This window comes from Vicugna pacos, chromosome 5 (assembly GCF_048564905.1).
Source record: "Vicugna pacos chromosome 5, VicPac4, whole genome shotgun sequence".
In the NCBI taxonomy this organism is placed as follows: Eukaryota; Metazoa; Chordata; class Mammalia; order Artiodactyla; family Camelidae; genus Vicugna; species Vicugna pacos.
The window spans coordinates 14,249,776-14,271,353 of NC_132991.1; the positions used below are offsets into that span (position 1 = coordinate 14,249,776).

Genomic DNA, 21,578 nt, shown 5'->3' on the forward strand with positions numbered 1-21,578 from the left:
GAATTACAATTTATAAAATAAAGTAACATCTCTGCCACGCAGAACTCAGACTTAGGTGAGGAAGGGCCCAGCCTGTGTCAGGTGTTTTCCATGTACATAAGAGGACCTGGGGATAGACTGGATGACTGACAGATTTTAGGATGACTGGAAAGGTTTCCTTTCCCCAAGCATCACCTGCTTGACCACATCTGAGAATATTTTTAAATAACTATTTAAGGAAAAGTCATTTTGAGCTTCTTCGGATGGAAATAACTTGGGTAACATATACTGCTTGACACGCAGGCTAAGAGATTGATAACTGAACACCGACTATCACTGGAAACAATGGAGCCAGGCTCAGAAACCAGAGTCCAGGGCTCTCTGAGACAGTGGGACAGAGTAAAGGGGTGAAGAGGAGAGCTGGACACGGACACCTCTGCAACCTTGCTGAGCGCTATGTCTACCTCTCTGTGCCTCTACTGGGACAGTGACTTGCAGCACCTCCTGACCAAGTTTCTGTATTCCATTTTTTAAAATTTTTTTTATTGAAGTGCAGTTGATTTACAATGTTAGTTTCAGGTGTACAGCAAAGTGATTCAGTTTTACATATAGATACATATTTTTTTTTCAGATTCTTTTCCATTATATGTTATTATGAGAAATTGAATATAGTTCCCTGTGCTCTACAGTGGTCCTTGTTGTTTGTCTATTTTATAGTAAAACAGTAATGTGTACATGTTAATCCCAAACCCCATTTTTATGGCGACCTACTCAGTTGGCGGAAAGTATGCCAAGTCGCTCGACAGACCTAACATCGGTGATGTGTGACTTTGGGCTGGCAATCCAACCTCTCTGTGCTCAGCTTCCTCTTTTGTAAAATGAGGAAATTTGAAAGGGTTCTTGTGAAGGTTCAATGAGCTCACACTTGTAAAATGACTAGAAGATAACAGGTACAGAGAAGGTGCTCGGGATGTATTACGAACAGTGGGTCACAGCACTGTAGGTTGTTGTGTCCCACACCACACTTTGTGCAGATCCAGCCTCACAGGATTACAAAGAAGCATGGAAATCCTGGAGTTTGAAACAGCAAGAAGAAACCCTAGAAGTCATCTTTCTGTGCTAAGTGTTGCCCTGATTCTAACACACATTTTATGTAACCCATGTATAGGAAAAAATAAGCCATTATTTCCAGACTAAGAAACTGCCCACCAAAACTGGAACTTTCATCTTCTTTTGAAACCTACAGCCACCTGCCCACATTGGTGTGTTTCTGAGTCATCTGAATGTGCTGCAGTGGAGCTGCGACTGCTGCGCTAAGACCAGACTGAGGCTCTCTAGTCAGTCCACCCCAGTCCCCACCACTCCCTACTGTCCCTTGACTTTAAGCCAGGTATGGGTTCCTACCACATGGTTTTTAAAAGCAAGGATTTTGCCTTTTAATTAAAAAAAAATAAAAAATGAGCAAACATCACAGACTCTGTACCTATTTTCTTATCAAAAATGGAAAAGCAGAATGTAAATCCTGCTTTTAGAAGACACACAATTGTTCTTACACCTGGGCCACTTTAACCACTGACATTATTTGGCAACTGTACGCATCTGTGTTTGTGATCCTTACTCTAGTCCAAGATCTCTTCTTTCACAAATAAGAAAAACGAGGAATCCAAAGAGTTTAAGTGACCGACTGAGGTCAAAAGTCTTATTGGTGGCAGAAGCCGTACCCACATGTGGGTATTTTTTCCCCTTGTTCCTGTTTCCACTTATCTGTCCCCTTTTTTCCTTTCTAAATAAATGAGCTGAGGTGGGGTCAACTCATGTTCCATATAGAAAAAGCAGAAACAAGAGGAAGTCGACCAGCTACAACGAAGCAGCACAGAGGCAGCTTTGGACACAAGAGGAGGCAATGAGTGATCTGTCGCCAGGGTTACCATTCTCTTAGCCAGCTTGCTTGTGTGGAAATATTTTGACAGATGAAGCTGAAGGACTGATGGCCTCTCATCCAGCTGCTCCATTTCATTCACACTTAATTGCCCCCATTCATCTCAAATCATGAACGTTTTTCCCTAACATGCTTCCTAACTACTTAAGTAAATACAGTGGTGAACTTGGTGATGAGAATATACCACATGACACAGAAGAAACCTCCAAACCCTTAGAGAAAATGAGCTGGAGAAAGAAACAGCAGGAGGAAAACAGAAGATGATTTTCCTGATTCAGGCGCCTCTAAAGACAGTCTTTCGGGGTCTTTTATTTCCCCCTAATGAGATGAGTCTGTCCTAGGCATCAGGTATGCCACTTTCCCTCCATCTAATGATACTATTTCTTTTAGTCACAGGCTTGTCTCTCTCACAGAAGAAATGTCGGGCACGAACGTTATATGGCTTAATAATTTATCTCAGTTTCCTTTCACTTAGTTTTTGGATTTTGACACAATGACTTTGTGAGCTGGGAAGTTCAGACTGTGTCCACTCCCAACCCTGCCATCAAATTATCCCACAGATAACTGCTCAGTTTTATTCCATGGATCTCACTTAGGCAAGTCTGTGATTTATTTCTGGTTCTCCCACTCGGCATTTGCCAGAATTGAAATAGGTTTCTTTGAGACTCATCCTTAAAAGCGAGCAAGATAATATCTACTTTAGAGGCTGCTGGAATGAACCAATGAGATCCATTCGGTGTAAGCACGTTGAGAACCATAAAGCACTAAACATACGTGTCCTGACAGTCAGATGTTGTATTAAAATACTGGGGATACAGGGTGTTCTGAGAAAGGCAGGCTGTGGGGACCTTTGAGTTCATCTGAGGAGACAACAGAGACTAAAGACAAGGGAAAGGATTGTTGAAAAGAAGACCTAGGCAGGAGGCAGGGTCTCCAGGGAGCAGTGCGGCAGCTTTGGTGGCATCTTCCTTCATGTTCCCAAGACTCACGCAAACTGCTCTTTTGGCTCCCATCACATTGTTGCAGATACTCAATAATCTGCCTTTCTCCCCACTTTCCAGCATCCTACAAACTGAGCTTTCCAGGAAAAGGCCTCTGCCAGGTGGGCATCTCTGTATCTCCAGCACTTAGCTTGGTGTCTGGTGGGTACTGCCAGCCTGCTAAGTTAATGTGCTGTTTAGTGGACAGACAGAATAATGCTCCCTCACCAAGAAGTCCACATCCTAACCCCTGAAACCTGTCAATACATTTGTTACCTTACCTTCTAGTGCAGAAGAGACTTTGCAGATGTGATTAGATTAAATATCTTGAGATGGGGAGATTCTCCTGGATATGTGGATGGGCCCAATGTAATCACAGGGTCCATCTAAGAGGGAGGGAGGAAGGTCAAACTCAGAAAAGGAGAAATGACAATGGAACCAGAGTTTGGAGCGATGTACTTTAAAGATGGAGGAGAGGGCCAAAAGGCAAAGAAAGCTTGAATCTGGAAAAGGCAAGGAAATAATTCTGTCCTGAAGCCTCCAGAAAGAATGTAGCCCTGCCAGAACTGTGACTTTAGACTTTTGACCTCCATAATTATTTTTGAAAGATAAAAACAAAATAAAATAAAATAAAATATAAAATAAATTATTGTGGTGTTCAGCCATTAAGTTTGTTACAGCAGCAATACAAAACTAAAACATTTAGGTCCAAAAGTAAATGAATAATTGTCATTTAAATGAATGGATGAAAAAATGAATGAATGGATGAATGAATGGAGAGAGCTCTAGGTAGACAGTGGGAAGGCCTAGCTTTAGGTCCCAGCTTAGATGATAACTAGCTGGGTAACTTGGCCCTATCATTTAATTTCTCCAGAATTTCTCCGCATAAAGACTTGTGGCCATGGAGTCAAACCAACCAGTTTGAATCCCTTCTAAGCCACTCTAGGCTGCATCTTCAAGCAAATACTCACCTCTGGGAGCCTGGGTCCCCATCTGTAAGACAAGGACAGGACTTCCTGCCCAGAGGTGTTGTGAAGACTGAATGAGCTACAGTCAAGTCACATTCAATGGGACTGAACCAGGCCAATTTGAAATTGCAGTCACATAATGCTATTAATGTGACTGCATGCCCAAACCTTGAAATCATGCAAATTCTCCAAATGAAAAAGGAATCAAGAACTTCACAGTGGCAAAGTTGGTGAACTGTAAACCACTGATGGCCATGGGGCAGGTCTGATTTGCTGCTGAACAAAAACACCTACTGATCTTTGAGAGAGTCCATGTGGAATTATGCAAGCTCTAAATTATACAAGTAACTAACTATGCGAAGTCTTCAGGAACACGACTCTTGAACAAACTAGGACCACCCTTTAATGCATGCAGCGCAATTAGCATGGGCGAAGAACACAGAAAGCTATTACTCTGCTGTTATTATGCTAACTCAATGATAAAAGCCTCAGAACAAATACTTTCATGATGGAAAATGAAACCCACACCAGCTTTCCCAAGGGCCTAAGCTTTCTTTGCATGGGCTTCTGGCTCCTGCTGGAGAAATCTTATAGTTGGAAAATTTGAATCAGGTGTGCTAATAAGCCTCCATATTATGAAGCAATAAATTTCCTAACTCTTGCCCAAAACAAAGAATTTGGCTTGAGGGAAGTGTTAACTATGCCGTCCACCAGTATCACCATGTATATCTTGCATGACCTATTTTGCTACTATTAGCCAGATTTAGAATACTAGAATGTGTGAGATGACAAGGACCTTCCTGGGACTCAGTGCCACCTCTCTGTTTCCTTTCTTGAATCCCCAGAGGACAAAGTTGTGCCTAGTACATATTAGAAACTCAATAAATATCTATTGAATGGATAAATGACCTTTATGTGTCATGTAACACATGTTCTTCTGCCATTTTCCAGATAATGAGCCTGAGGCCCACTAGAGTAATGGCTGAAAAATCCCTTCATCATAACATTAATTCAAGTTAATAATTGTTTCCTTCCTAAAAGGAAGAGCAGATTTCCCAAATCCAACAGACAAGGTTATTAAGAGGAAATAGGTTTAAAACACATTTTTAAAAGTATATCTGTTTTTCTAAAAGTTTCCAGCTTCACAAAACAAATTCTGATGATAAGTGTCTATACCACAGATTTGGCTAATAAATGGTGAAGGTATTAGTAAAGAATGATTAAAATAAAATAAGAACCTGGATGAAACAGAGCTGCACTGAGGAGATTGGAAAAAGCATATAGGAGTGATGCTAAATTATTTGTTTCTAATTGAAGCCTACTGTTACCTGTGAAGGGGAACAGATGACTTATATTTCAGGTTCACAGGACTCTTTTAGGCTAAACCAAACCACCTAATGCAGAATCAAGCCCAAGTTTTCACTTAATACTTCAATTTTCCACCAAAGCAGATATAATACCTTGGAAAGATTCAGGGCCAGAAGGACTTAAATCCTTATCCTAACTGTAGGCAACCACATATCAGGAAAACCTGGGCATGCATGTATTCCCTAGGTAAAGACCAGCCCTCAAGAAGAATCTGAACCCTTTCCCTAGAAATGGATTTTAGTGGTTTTTCTACTGTTTTTATGGAGCTCACTTGAATCTCCTCCGAGGTCGCTGAAGTCGACTCCTTAAATTGTTTTCACTGGCGATGGAGAACAGTGGTCCCGATGGTCATGCCATGCTCTCTGTATATGTCTCAAGAGTCAACTATTTAGGACACAGACTCCTTTAAGATGAACTCTGCCTAGATCGCTTAACTTCATATGATATTGTGACTTTTACTAGATTTCTCTCAGTCTTTGTCATCACAAGTTGGGTTTCAGAGCCCAGAACCTGTGAATTCAGGAAAGCTGGTGTGAAATTATCTTGACCAGCCGGGTTCCTATGCTTGCCTTCCCAAACCCACTTGCTTTTTAGCAAAACCCTAGGGCTGCCCAATGATCACCTTAAGTCTCGGTCTATTTCCCTGCCTTCTTTAGATTTTTAAAGCTCTCTTGGCAGAGTTGAGCAATAGATACTGGGTGTCTATTTGTGATTTTAAGTGATTTTTAAAAAGTACCATCAGTTATAATGTGTCAATTTCTGGTGTACAGCACAAAGTCCCAGTCATGACTGGATTAAGTGATTTTCAATGAAAGTCCTCTATTGGTTGAGACTGAGTGCCTGTGCTTTATGTTCCCAGAGCCTTCTCAGCTGTGTGATCAGCTCGGGTCAGGCTCAGATTAGATGTCCTGCTTCTCAGCCTGGCCCCTTTGCTAGTGTCAAACCACAGTGGGATAAGGGCTCTCAGAAGATGGCAACTTGTTACTGCACTGACCACTGACTCTCCTTGGACTTCTTTAGATTCTGCATCACCTGAGGCACCAGGTCACACCCAGGAGGACAGCACACAGACATAACCTTGGCCAGCTCTTTCGCATACCCTCAGACTCACCATCAGACTTGTCAGTCTCCGTGAGTTTCTTACTCTCCATGAACCTGCCATGTGCATTCATACCCCTGCCCCTTTGCCTAGGCTTCCCCTCTGCCTGGAGTGTTCTTCCTCTTGTTCTCCACTCATCAGGCTTAAATGTCAGACCTCTGGGAAGAATTCCTACCTCACCCATCAGGATAACCTGCTCTGTCTGCTGTGTTCCAGGAGAATACTGTAGATCCCTCTCTTCTAGCCCTGACCAGAGTACTCTAATAATCCACAGGTCTTTCTGTATCACTATATGCTTATTTTTTGCACCTTCCTACAATCAAATCTAAGATTCTTTTGACAGTCCAAGTTCAAGGAATAAATGAGTTAAATAACCATGTACAGGATTCCTCAAATAAGTGATAAATGGCTCCCAGCACTGGGGTCTGGATCTTGCTTGTTTATGGATCTCTGGGTTAGGGAGGACGGAGTTAGAGAAGCACCAGAAAAACAAGTGAACCGGCACCCAGCCAAGAGCAAGAAACATAATGTACCTGATAGACCATTATATTAACAGTTTCTTCTTTTTTCTGTTCTGGAGGTCCTTGACTCTGCAATAGATTTCGTACTGTTTCTTCCATCCTGAAAAACAATTAAAAAAAATTTCTTTAGGGAATGTTTCCTATTAACACGGGTCTCTTTCAGGTCATAGAAATCATTGTTTAGTGTATATTTCCTAAGCTTAAACCTGGAAATCTCTTTTCTCTCCTCTGTCTTGTATCCTTTCTATTAAGAATCTGTCATGAATTCCTTTACAGTCATTCTGTAGAATGGCTCTGGGTTCTTGATCTCTCTCTTTACCATTCAGGTCTGCATCCTTGGCCTCCTCCATCTGTCAGGCAAACAGCTCCCAACATCCTTCGTCACTTTCACAGCACACATTTTTGACACAATGCCAACACAGCAATCTTCCTGAGATACCACTTTGATTTTTTAAAATCAATTTTCAAGGTCGACAAATCCTATATGAATGCATTTTCACCGTTAATATACTGTTAACGTCTTTCCACGGTGGTCTTTTTATGTCAGCACACAAAGATCCACTTTGTTTCTACTCTTCCTAATACTCCATGATGTGAATGCACCATAAATTATTTAACCATTCCTCTGCCAATGGAATTTAAATTACTTCAAAAATTTTGCAAATTCAATTAAGAAAATCTTTGCAAATACATCTCCGTGCTCATTTATGAGTAGGTCTACAGGTCTTATTCCAACATATATGGTATGCTATAATCCCATTTTGTTTTAACTACCCACTTCAAATCCTTCCTCCCCTCCTCTTCATGACCCAAAAGTAAAGAGTAAAACACATCCCATTTCCAGACATTGTCTCATGCTGGTACTCCTTAGATTGCAAACATCCTTTCATTTTCTCATGTACCGTCATCCATTTTTCAACATCCACCTCAAATTTTACTTCCTAAGAGACTTCTTTATTGGTCCCTCACTTCTTTGAGTTCTTATAGCCCTCTACTTAAATCATTCATCCTATCACTTAAAGACTCTCCACTTCAATGCTCAAAGATTTCATGTCTGCATGCTTTATCTTCTGAAGTAAATGACAATATTTGGTGGAGAACCATGTCATATATTTCTTATGCACTCTCCCCAATTATGGATAAAGTAGGTATGCAGTAGACATTATTATAACAATTTATTATTAATTCATTTAAAAATATTAAGTGTTTACTCTATAATAGACATTGACTGTGTACATTCAAACTGTGCTGAAATGGCCTTGTCCTTGGGATTCATTCAGGAGGATTCATGGACCAGATCTCTGAGAGCAGGTGGCCTGAACTAAACTAAACTGAACTCAGTGCTCTCATGCCCAGAAACTGAGTTGGTTGTCTCTTCAAGTCCCATCCTGAGGCATGTATGTTAGTGACTCAGCATGATACTAGTTTAAGAGAGCTGGGGCAGGGGAAAGCAGGCTGATCCAGCATCTCTCTCTCACTCCGGCTTCTAGCAAGGCAACGATGGGTTCTAGGAAGTCTGTGAATTTCTGAAAATGGCAACCAAGTAACCAAGATGGTGGGGTTCAGAATGCCAGCTTTCTCATATGGCTTATCACTTCTTAGCAGCAGGGTGAAGAAACTGCAGATGAACTGGGCCAATCCAAACCTAGATTATAATTGGGGAAATTCTGCTATCATAGGGGACAGTACCAGAATTCTTCCAGGATTTCGAGAAGATGGTAAACAGTGATTATGAGTGCACAGAGAATGATTTGTGACCACACATTTATCCAAGCCATCTCTTTGTGCATCCAGCCAGGAAAGCAAAATCTGTTCCCTGTATTTTCACAAATCATATGTTATTAGTGATAATAAAATTAAATAGTACTTTTAACTTGTCAAAGAACTCTTTTATCTATTGATCATTATAATGTATTTTAAAAATATCATTATATCTCTGATACCACAGAGATAAATGAGAAAGCTGAGGCCCAAAAATGTTAAATGGCTGGCTTATGGGATCATGGCTAGTTGGATGGTGAGTTAGGATGAAACCACTTTTAGGACTGTAAATACAGCATCCTCTTTCTTCCAGGCCCTATTTACACTCAGGGAAATAATTTTAAACAAAGAGTCTTAACTCCTAATTAGAAGTTAACTTTGTGAACATTTACTGGATGCTAAGCCCAAGAAAGCAACAATATTATTTCTGACCTGGAAAGAGCTTAAGATCTGGTAGAAGAGACAAAGTAAGTGAATGTGAAAAGAATAGATGGGACGAAGTGCAAATTCTGAAATAGTGAGGGATAAGAGCCAAATTCTAATACTTTATTTCATTTTTTATAAACAGAGACAATCTCGTTAATGGTAGTGGATTTCCCATGATATTTGCTAAATCTCTCATAAACAGGAAAAGTAATGATAATGATAATAACTTACCCAAGATACTCAGCTTGTATATAACACATCAGCAGCCAGCCTCTCGTTTCCTAAACATTAGTCTGCTTTCTTCCTACCTTAGCACAGAGGCTGGAAGCTTTTCTTGTTTCAATCCTTACTTCACTCATTTATAAATATTTGGCTTAAATACATCCCACTAGTTAGAACTTACTTAAAATAGAGTCTTGTCTTTGTTATCAATAAATTAAAACACAATTCTGTCTCAGTTCATATCTTGCTGACTTATCTCTTCTGTATAATTAAAAGGTCTACCCACAAGTTGCTGGATCCAAAAGAAAAACATCTATTCACCTTTCCCCCGTTCTTCTTGTCTTTGTAGTTTAAAAAAAAGAAAAAGAAAAAAGAAAACGAGGGGGTGGACAGGAAGTTGTTAAAACAGAATCTCAGGCAGCCTAGATCCACAGTAATACTGTGAACACTTCTCTGGCACAATTTTGTGATTAATTAAACCAATTACATTTTCAAGCTACAGCTTGGAACAGAGTTGCAGGGACCCAACCCAACTCTTGGTAAAAAATTAAGTTGTCTCCTTTTTTCATAACCTTTATGAATCTGGTCACAGAGAAAATATTTTCAACCTGATAAGAATATGCCATTATTTATTCTCTAATGACATCTTCTTTTTTAAAATTCTCATTTAGCAAAGTCTCTATTTATTTTCCCAAAAATCAAAGACTGTGAAGCATCATCCATTGTACTTTGATGCCCAATGACATTTTACTCGTTTTATTATTTTGATGGCTGATGTGTGAGGGACTGCATTACTAGTCTGTACACAGAGCAATTCCACCATCTGTTTCCCAAACGTGACTGAAAATAAGCCAATTCCTTTCTCCAGGTCAGGCCTGGGCAGAGATCTTTTTTTTTCTTTTTTTAAAGTTGCTGATTAGTGCAATTTATTGTTAAAAACTGACCTTAATCAACGTCTTCTAGTTTTTTTTTTCCTTTGCCTGACATGAGATTAATTCCTTTCTTCCTCTAAATACCAATCAAGTAGCTGCCATAACTAAAAATTATATAGGCCAAAATTATACTTAGTGAGATGTGATAAATTCTAATGTATGTTAAATGAACTATTTGTAAAAAGTTAAGTCCAACACAAATCAGAAAAAAGACCTCAAATTCATATACAAATACTGTATTTTAGGTAACACAGATATAAATGTCAGAATTTCATTTAATTATAAATATGTTTTATGTTTTAAGATACAGATCATTTAATTAATAAAGTTTTACTATAGTATTTCCTCTAGGGGAAGAAAAAACAAACACAGCTTTTGCTTAAAGGGGGCACTCATTTAAAGTTAGAAAAATAGGACATTAGGTAAGAACATATGAGAATTCAAAACCACACAAGAGGAGGATTAGTGAGGCTTTGACACAAAATTTTCTCCCTGTGCCTAGGGGTCCACCTTCATCACAGACCCCCTTTTAAAGTGCAGATGACTAGGGAGAGGGTCTCCCGACATCACAAAGGAAGATCCTTCTGGAAGTAAATGTTCAAAGATGATAGTTTTCTGAATCTTTTCTTGGGAGGAAGTTACCTAATTATTCAGGGTCGGATGATGTCAAGAGTTTCTTCACAGTCAGAGAATATGATTTGGGCCCCGAAGAACTTGACTCATTCAGTAACAAAAGTACTATCAGAAAACATGATCCCAGGGCACACGGGGAGCTGTTTATTCTAACAGCAGGTAAAGGGAAGTGGACTCTTCCACATTCCTTCCTTCCTCCCCTAGTCTAGCCCTCTAGTTTGCCTAATGACACTCCAGGGACTGATCAGAACACTAGATTGAAGTGTTCTTTGGTGACTCCTATGATCAGATATTCATTCAGCTTAGCATGTTATTTTTGAATGAAATAGAACGAAATGAACACATAACAAGAAGATACTCTCTCCAGCTCAAACTAGTCTCTGATGAGGCTCTTTCAGCTGAACCCAATCTTATTTTTGTTTTGAAGAAATATTTTAACATTTGTGTTGGCCGATTAATCACATAAAATAATAATAAAATTAGTAATGCAATTACCCAGTATTCCCTCATATTTTTTTAATGGGAGAGGCTGCAAGACCATCACCCAGCCACTTCTGCTAAAAGTGCGTGCCATGTCCTCTTTTGTTCACCTACACTGTGAAGTTTGTGGACAGCTGCGGCTGTGATTTGCAAATTGCCTCTCCTTGTGTTTTGCTGCATTTGACTCCTGATCGGCTCACTTTGAGAACTAGGGTTGATTGAAGCAAGGGTACTGCCATGATCAAATTTCATGTAAAGACAAGAAGAAGGGGACTAGGGTTTAAATAGAAAGAAGACAGAGGGGTCTGAGTCGCTGCAGCACCTCTTCTTCACCTGGAGCCTCCTCCCTGTGAAATCATGGCAATGACCTCGTATGGGGAACAGTACTCATCCTGCAAGGTCAACAGCCGTAATAAGTACAGCCATCCTTCCCACATATGCTGGGAAAAAAGAGAAACACTTGAAAGTCTTTCACTGGGTGCCTATTAACATTTGTAGCACATCCCTGGGATATTCAGAAAAAGTATAATTCACTTTTTTTGTATATAGCCAAACTAGTCTTTTTCTCAAGCCCAACATTAACATTCTTCCAAAATCCTAGTTCAAATGCTAGACTTTGCTAACGTGATGGACTTCAAAATGAATTGTTAAATCCATTGAGAAACAAGTGTCCGTCAGCAGGAGATTACATAAGCAACTTTGTTGCTGGAGAATAGGTTCTTGCCCTTGCACAGGAAAGAATTCAAGAGCGAGCCACAGTAGTGACAGCAAGTTTATTTAGAGAGATACACACTCTATAGACAGAGTGTGTCCATCTCACTCAGCAGGGAGAACGGTTTAGGAAATACACACTCCATAGGCAGAATGCGGGCCATCTCAAAAGGTGAGAGGGAGAGAGGCAGAGGTATGTGTGTGTTTAGCTTAAAGTGAAATTAGAGACACATTCCACAGACAGAAAGCAGGCCATCTCAGAGGGCAAGAGAGAGAGCGATCGTGAAGTGTGGAGTTGTTAGTTTTTATGGGCTCAATAATTTCATATGATAATGAGTAGGAGGATTAGTCCAAATATGTTGGGGAAGGGATGCGGATTTCCAGGAATTGGGACTCCCTTCTGCCACTTTTTGGCCTTTCCTGGTCAGCCTAGGAACTGTCATGGTGCCTGTGGGTGTACAATGAGGCTCAAGGTCTACTGGAAGTCAAATCCTCTGCCATCTTGGTTCTAACCAGTTTGTCTTGTTCTCAATTCCTGTGTCATTCCTTCAATGGTTGTGCCCTGCCCCCTCCCGCCTGTCCCAGTGTTACAGGCATACCTCAGCAATATTGTGGGTTCAGTTCTAGACCATGGCAATAAAGTGAATACTGCAATAAAAAAGTCACACAAATGGTTTCCTATTGCATATAAAAGTCATGTTTATACTACACAGTAGTCTGTTAAATGTAGCATTATGTCTAAAAACATCATGTACATACCTTAATTAAAAATAATTTATTGCTAAAAAAGCTATCATCTGACAACGCAGGGTTGCTCTAAAACTTCAACTTGTAAAAAATGTAGCATCTGGGAAGTACAACAGAAAAAAGCACAATAAAACAAAGTGTACCTGTATATATTTCTTACATTGGAATACTATTCAGCAATCAAAAGGAATAAGCTGATTCATGTAATGATATGGAAGAAACTCAAAACATTACACTGAGTGAAAGAAGCCTAAATTCTGCACACAGGCTAAATTCTGCATGATTCCATTTATATGTAACTTTACTATAGGAAAAATTAATTTATTATGAAAAATTTAAGAACAGTGATTGCCATGGAGGGCATGGGAGGGCAGGGATTGCCTGGTAAGGGACACAAGGAACTTCCTGGGATAACAGTAATGGTTTGTATCTCCCCAGGGCTTTGAATTGCACGGCTGTATGCATTTGTTGGAATTCATCCATTTAAGATTTATGAATTTCATTATGTATAAATTTTATCTTGAAAGGAAAAAAAGCACCATAAACCAATATGGAACTTTAATTAACAATATACATGCTCAAGTATGTACATAATTTGGGGTGAAATGTCTTGATGCCTGAAATTTACACTGAAATGCATCAACAACTGGATTAATGGATGGAGAGAGAGAGATGGCCAGATACGCAGTGAAGCAAGTATAGTAAATGTGAGTGGTAGAATCTGACTGGTGGGTATTTAGTGTTCACTGTACAATTCATTCAACTTGTCATATATTAAAAGTTTTTATAATAAATTCTTGACAAAGTTTTGTGTGTTTTTAAATGTAGCCATTTATCTTTTGGATAAAAATGAAGAAGAGAAGCAACTGCTTTTCTGCCATAGATGTTTCTAGGAATATGCAGGTCTGCTTGGGTGGATCATAATCTTTATAGAGTAAGGAGACTTGGGTGTGGTGTCATCTTACATCTGGAGAGAAGTCACTTGCCAACAGATTTGCTGCTGGCCCTTCTGGCTCAGTGTCTGAAGGTCTCAAGGGTTTTCCTGGTCTGTTCATTCTGTTTGATCAGAGCCTGGCTGTGTGTATGGCATTCAGACTGACCTCACCTTAGCATCCGCTCACTATACAGTTCTGAATCTTGGTCACCACCTCCACAGGGGATGCTGAGCTGACAGACTGTTTCCAGACACTTCTGCAAGAGTGCCCTGGACCTACCATAGGAGACCTTAAAGTAGGCCCACTGGGTCTCCAGGCAGCCTCTTAAATAGCACAGAATCTGAAGGAAGCCTGGAAAGATAAAACCCAGGGCCTGTTTTATGCCTGAGCATAATGGACCACCAAGTCTTTGGATGGTCTCCTTTCCCTAAGGAGCAGTCCTCCCTTTGTGCTTTCTTTCCACTCTGAGCTCTTTCTTGTCACAGCCTTACAGCATCTTATTAATGCTCTCTGAGTTCCCTGAGGTCAGTGACTCTGACTTGTTCATTTTCTCTAACAACTAAACATAGCTAGTATTACTGAGTGAGTATTCAATAAATTCTTTTTTGAGGGAATGAATGAATCCAGTAGTACTTGTCACTCATTCATTTCTTGTCAGATCTATATGTAGATCTAACTGGTCAGAGAGAAGTCGTAACAAGTAAGAGGTACCAGCAAGACTAGAGGGGCTAAGTCTTAAGCTGTGACACTTGGGGCTAAGATGTAAGGCTTGTGGTTATTAGTCGACAAACCAACTACCTCCCAGAAATAACTCCCTAATCTTTTTTTTTTTTTGGCCACATTGAATATGCAATCTATGGTCCACAAACTTCATCTGAAACTAATTAGCTTAGATGGTTCGAATACTATCCTAATGAGGCCAGGGTTCTAGATTCAATTTCTAGCCTGGACACACTTTACCACCATTAGATTTCCAGCAGACTGGAGCCCAGTGCGCTACTGCTAAGAGAGAAAGGATGGGAGAATTATCTTAATGAAGAACATATTTCACACGACCTCCCATATCGTTTGCTTTTAAACTTCTGTTTCCCATTCTAATTCCATTGCTTTCCTCAACACCCATCCTACCTCCCATTTTAATTGCAGTGCAAAGCTTTCCTCAAGTTTGGGAGTGAAAAGAAAGGCTGACTCGTTTTCAGTTTCAAGAGAAAACCATTCATGTGGAAACTTTACTGGTTTAGAATTGGACTCTGCCCAACTGTACCAACTCGTTTCCTAAGCAAATGAGAGTTTCTTCCCTGAACAGCTAGCACATCTAAGCATGTAAGCAGGGGCAATCCCCAGGTCAGCCGTGACTCTGAAGTTAACCCAATCTCTGCTTATCCCGGCTCCAATAGTTAGGGATAGTAAATCTACAGCGACGATAACTAAAAACTGCATTGAAACTGAAACTCACTCTGGATAAATGTAGGAGGGCTGGGATTTCTTACTTCTTTCCGAGATGATATATATTTTTAATTCAGCAGCAACTTTGCAAGAATAATACCGTTGCCCAGAAACCACAGTGCTCTAATTCACTCATGGGGATGCAACACCATTCATAAACAGATCGAAAGGTGCTGGTCTAATTTGAATTACTGCATCATATTCACTCCAGGGCCATCTGTATGTGAGCAGAAAGTGACATAAATTTTCTCACAGGCAGGCTGTGCTGATCCCACGCTGGGAGCTCACTGCATGTGAGAGGTGGATTTGGAGAGGGCAGGGGTGCAGAGATATGCATTCAGGGGAAAATTTCCACATGGAGTCAAAGGGAATCCCCTGAATGTTAACGAGCGAATCTCAAGTGTTTTTGCACAACAGTGGTAGAATACAAAATTGCATTTATAGATTCATGTGTTTATAGAGTTCACACTCATCCAGACACAGAGAGAGAGGGAATCCCACCTGTGCCACCGGATGCCAGAAAGAAGTACATCTCACTAGCTTTCCCTGTCCTGAAGGCAGGATTCGCACTGCATCCCAAGAATCCACAAGAGGTCTACAGAATGGGTTACTGCCTCAATGGAGCTGAGTTTTTAATTAACGCAAGAATTATTAATTAATATGATTATCAGGTTTCACTAATACAAAATAATTAACAGTTAATATAATCACCCATGTCCAATTCATAAGCTTGCCTCCTTAACTACTAAATGTACTCTTATAATGTGTCCTAATAGAATTCTTCAAAATAGTAGATTTCCCCAAATAAATCCAGATTTAGTTCTTGTTTTCAATTTTTTTTTCTTGAGTAGCCTGAAGCACAAATGTTCTTTGAATCTTATACTGCTCAAAAAGGACTTTGAATTGCCAAAACAATTACTTTTAATATAAATGTATTTTGGCAGGATGGATCTTTATAGCTCAATATTCAAAGGTGAGGGAAACTTTGAACATAACAGACAATTCTATTTATTATTGGCCCTCAATGTTTAATCTTATTGGCTGCTGATGATAGGAATAAAAATAGTTTATTTAATATGTCATGAGAATACACATTCAATTTTAATTAGAGGCTGTTCTGTTTTAGAAAATTAATGTAACTGCTTGGAGCCTCATTTTCCCCATTTCTTATAAAGATAACTTTACCATTTTACCTTGGTCAAGAAAAAATAAAATGTGGGCTGATCCATCAAGATTTCTTTCTTATTTTGCAACATGCTTTTGAAAGCTTAAATCTAGCAATGTAAGGATGTCAAGTAGTCAAAATGAAGTTCAACATATGTTTCAGGTAAGTTATCATTTTCTCCACTGTTGTAACTGGCTCCTCACCAGATGCTTATAACCCCCTAGAATATACCAAAACGACCACAGTCTATTCTGTCATGCTTCAAGATCTGCTTGGGATTTTGACCCAGAAAAAAATAAGAATTGAATGAAATGATTAGACTTGATTCTCATTGGGAAACTTGAATTTGATTCTCATTTTCCACCTCTTAAAGGCTTTTTTTTTTGGACCTTGACAAGTTTTTAGCCATTAAAGCTTAGAGAGGTCAAACCAAGAGTACACTGGATCTGAATAATGCCCAAGGCAGCACAGTCAGTCAGTCTGTCCTTTTTTTGTTTTTGTTTTTGTTTTTGTTTTTGTTTTTGTTTTTGTTTTTGTTTTGTGGGAATGTTAGAGAAGGAAGAGCAGGAAAATATAACTGACCATATTTGGGATCAAATTATAGTGTTAAATTTTGGGGCAAGAAGATGCAATAGTGGCAAAGAGATATTTTAAAAATACATAACACTGGCCTCTGGAGCTTCATGGATGCCACAAGGCATTCTTCAATGGGCCTGTTCTTTAACTCACATGCTTCTTATGATATCTGAGCCATAATATTTCAGAGAGGCTTCTCCTAATGAAGCAGATAGTAATGTAAACTATAGCACATCCAGAAAAGTGGTGTTACCAAATCCTCTCCCAGCCTTGACTCTTGTGGCCATAGTAAAGTCAGTGTATGTACAAGAGGCCCCTGTACTCCCTAAAGTGGTATACAGATAGGTCTTCCTACCAGCTATGTAACTTTGGACAAATCTCCTACCTTTTCTAGGACTCAGGTTTCCTATCTGTGAAATGGGTATATCATGTCAGTCCTACTTACTCCCAAGAGATGTTATGAAGAAGCAATGAGACAAAAATATTGGTACTTGTTTGTTTTATGGCTTTAACAAAGTTTCAGAAGTCAAGGCCCTTTGAAATGTAGATCTTTTGGTGGTGATGTAAGAAGGACAAAAAATTAAGATTTCTTGAGAACATGAGCCAATCAAGTTAGCACTCGATAGAGGCACCTGCCATCTTTGCCTTTTTTTTCAGAAAGTAGAGAAGAGGTACAGAATCTCTCTCCAATTTTCAGACAATAACTAGTCTGGAGGATAACCTACTCTATTAGTCATGATAGGATAGGTTATGCTGGAGTACAACCCCAACATCCCAGTGACTTAATGAAATGACTGAATTTCTTGTTTACACAAAGTCTGGGTACCTTGACAGCCAGCTGTCCTGTATGAACAGGGTGCCTCTATGTCCTGGTTTCCTAGGACAGTCTAGTTTATGTCTGCTGTCCTGGCATGATTATTAATAGCACACTTTTCACTCCAACATTGTCCTGGTTGGATGATAAATATTATGATCCTCCTGTAAATGGAATAATTCCAGTATTCAGGCTACCTCCCCTTCTCAACATGAGGCCTTCAGTACTTCTGTGAAAAAAGAAACTGGAGAACACTGTAGGAATTTTTATCTATTTCATTCCAGAATTCACTTCAATTTAAAGGCCACTGGCCAGAACTTGTACTAACTGCCAGGGTAAATTTAGTTTTCTGAGGACCCAGGACAGAGAAGAGAACCTTGACATTGATGCTAATATAATGTTTTCTACATCTGCATTGTCATAATTGAAGACATATATGGAACTAATCCTCAGTGATTACCTGCCCTCCCCGTCTGACTATACGCAGTCACCTCTAGGTGACTGAGTTCCGAAACTCAAGAAAGGCAAGCAGGTGTTAGTCCTGTTGGCCTTTCCCATTGGGTATTACTTACCTCCCTCTGCTGGGTGTCTGAGTTGTCACTATTGAGGCCCTTCTCTCATGTCCCAGCTACATATTGTCACCTTTCTTTCACTCATGCCAAACTGATTGCCAGCCTACACAATTGGTCTCTCGGATCTCTCTGACTTGTCCACAAATGTAATCCTTCTGATGGAGAATCTTCAAACCAACGTCTTCAAAGCCTGCACTGCTTTGAAGAACAATGCTATCAAGCTTTCAGCATGACAGTTGATAGACATGTTTTTGATGCAGCCTGTTATACGGTAACTATCAATAAACATGGAAAAGCAGCCTGTACTTCCACAAAACTTTCAAAACCTTCCAAGCTGCATTGCTGAGGAAAACAGAAGAGACGGTTTCTAGGTGGTATTAGCAGAGGGAGGCATTTCCTGTTCCTCTACTATTCACCCAACAGTTGTTTCAAATACCATCACAACTCAAGATACCATAGTAACTGGCATGCTTGATCCCTTAGAAACTTTGAAGTGTAGAAACTTGTCAAGATTTAACAGGTAAAAGTGAAAACTGGGGGAAAAATGGAGTCAATTTAAAATCTGCTTCTATATTAGAGTAAAAACAAAAAAGGAAACATCAGAGTAATATGCCTTACACTGTGATGTCACGAAAGTGTATTTTGTCAATCATCATAATCATCTGGTATTTGGATAGAGATGTTTCTACCAATTACCTAAAGAAAAAGGAGATTCCTTCTCTTTCCTCCTTGCCTACCCAAATATCATGCATTCATCAAGCTCTAGCTTAAATCCCATCTCCTGTTTTCCAGATAACTGTGGCCTTAGTTCACCAAAAAGTATTTTCCCTGGTACATTGGAGGGAAATCACCAGGAGGGGTGCAAATAGGGGGAGAATCTCATGAAAGTTCAGATTTCCAGGTCCACCTGAGACCAAGTGATCCAGAATCTCTGACAGTGGAAGCCAAGAGTCTGTATGTTTATGAGCATATTCTTGTGCATTAACTTATGGGCATCTCTGTTACGTCCTCATGTCCTCCTAAAACACTTACTCATATACTACCCGGCATTGTTAACATATCATAGAAACAATTTCACGTACAGGTTTTTTGGTTCTACAACTATTTTGTGAGCTAGCTAGGAGCCCTAGTGTGTATCTCAGGTCTTTTTCTCTTATCTCAGTAGGGTATCAATTTATCCTGGGTGGACAGAACAGCCCTACGTTGTGGAGTTATATGTTGAAAAGCTTCATCTGGAGCACAACCAACGCTGAGAATCAGAGGGAAAGCATATTTAGACGAATCTAATTTTAATTCTGATGGTGGAAAACTTATAAACAACAACTCCTTCTGTAATATGAATAAATTATTCCCTCATTTACTCATTCATTCGTTATCCATCCCCTCATTCATTTATCTATTTCTTTATCTGTTGAATTCATCCTATGTGCTTTGTGCTATATCCAGCAACTTGAATAAAGAAAAATGGTTCAGTTTGGGAGACAGGAAGACAACAATTACCCTTCGTGTAAGAAGTGCCTGGAGAAGATGCCATGGGGTGAAGAGATCCAAGAGGTTAAGAGAGACTCTTTGGAGGTGCTGGCAGGTGCCGAATTTTTGGAAAGGAGTAGGATTGAGATTGATGGAAAAGGGATTTTCAAACTAATGATTCTGTTTACAAAATTTAAATTGCTTACTGCTTACTGTGAGTTTTCTTAATGAGAAATATGCTTTAAGTGTGTGCATACTAGTCCGTATGTCTCTTGAATATAAGCGCATTCTATTTTGGTATTGTACAGGTGTTGGCATTTTCATCAAATGCAAAGCATTTTATATTGCGGTTTGCCAGACAAGTTAAGCCTCTTCCAACTGAATCACATCCATTTAAAGTTATATTCACTGTTTCATGGAAGTTTATTAAATATATTTCAAGCAATGTCAACAAGGGCCTCTAGGCAATGCTCTCCCAGTTGGTAGATATTCCTAAATGGAGCACTGGTTCCAGTATGTTCTATGTACATGTGTATTTATTCCCCACAATTTGGGATGTTCAGATTTCCTCCAGTATTTAGAGTGTCCTTCATTAAAAAAATTTTTTTTAATTTCTTAAATTGAAGTATAGTCAATTTACAATGTTGTGTTAATTTCTGATGTATAACATAGTGATTTAGTTATACATTTACATATATATTCCTTTTTCATATTCTTCTTACTAAGGTAACTATAAGATATGAATGAAGTTCCCTGTGCTCTACAGCAGGACCTTGTTGGGAATGTGTCCTTCTTGATGTTAGATTCTATGAGAAAATAAAGAATAACCACATCAGAATATCTGTTGCTAAGAAATAACTAGTCTAACTAAACTAATACCAATAACTGCAAAATTCCCTAACCACAAGGTTAATATTAAATCAGAGTCTACTGTCTTCAAGTATTTCTTATCGTGGAATTCAAGCTTTTACACAGCACCTTTATTGCACATTTCTGCCCAATAAAATAGATGTTGGAAACAGACTGACTTTCGGTGAAATTAGTACCCCTTTATCCTTGAATTGTCAATACTACAGAAAGAAACAAGGGAGGATACTTGGGGGAAAGGGCAGAGAACGTGTAACTTCAAAAAAGCAATTTTCTTTGATATGTAAATGCACCAGAGAACGCAGCACAGTTTTCAGATTTATTGCAAAAGAAAAAAATAACAGACACTAAGTATTGATAAACACTCAAAATCTGCCAAGTGACAGGATTTTTTAAATGCAAATGATGAGCAGTAATATACTATGCTGATTGAATTGCTAGAAACGATCATGAAACATGCATAGATATATACAACGTTAATTGCTTTTTATCTTAAAGTTATGCTGCTTTAGGACTTTCAGATCCATGGCCCGAAGTCCTTTCCCTCCTCTCTCTAAAAAACAACAACAAAAAAACCCAAAACAAACAAACAAACCAAAAACTACACAAGAAACTGTGCAGATCTCTGCTTTCTGTTCATCTTTGAGGGTTTATTGTAATACTAGTAAACTCTGTAGACCTATACTACACAAATATCCAAAAGCGAGTAACAAGCAGCACATTTGAGTTACTTCCAGTCATCCCTGCCTCCTCCAAATACAGAAGAAGAACACATTTAATTATAAAGTGCACAGACTGCTCCCAGATTGGAAAGGGGAGGGAAAGGGCCCATTCTGCGGTAACCTGTTAGAACATGGGTCTCCTAGGACTTAATTATCTATCTCTTGTTAGGCCATAATAGGGGCTCTAAAATAACATTGAAGTTTTCCTACAGCCAAGAAATTGATTAGTGAAGTTGAGGAAATCA

General features: G+C 39.3%; 1 protein-coding gene across 12 annotated transcripts in view; it reads right to left on the minus strand.

Annotated features, from left to right (window-relative positions):
- The window catches only part of NCKAP5 (NCK associated protein 5), a 912,592-nt gene that overhangs the window by 287,011 nt on the left and 604,003 nt on the right, over positions 1-21,578 (minus strand). For all 12 annotated transcript variants that reach the window (XR_012072522.1, XM_072960866.1, XM_072960868.1 and 9 more), the window contains one exon: positions 6,867-6,954. Coding sequence is in view for 11 of the 12 variants with exons in the window: in XM_072960866.1 (XP_072816967.1) it covers positions 6,867-6,954 (88 nt within the window). In the remaining variant the exon portion in view is untranslated. The remainder of the gene's footprint in view (positions 1-6,866; positions 6,955-21,578) is intronic.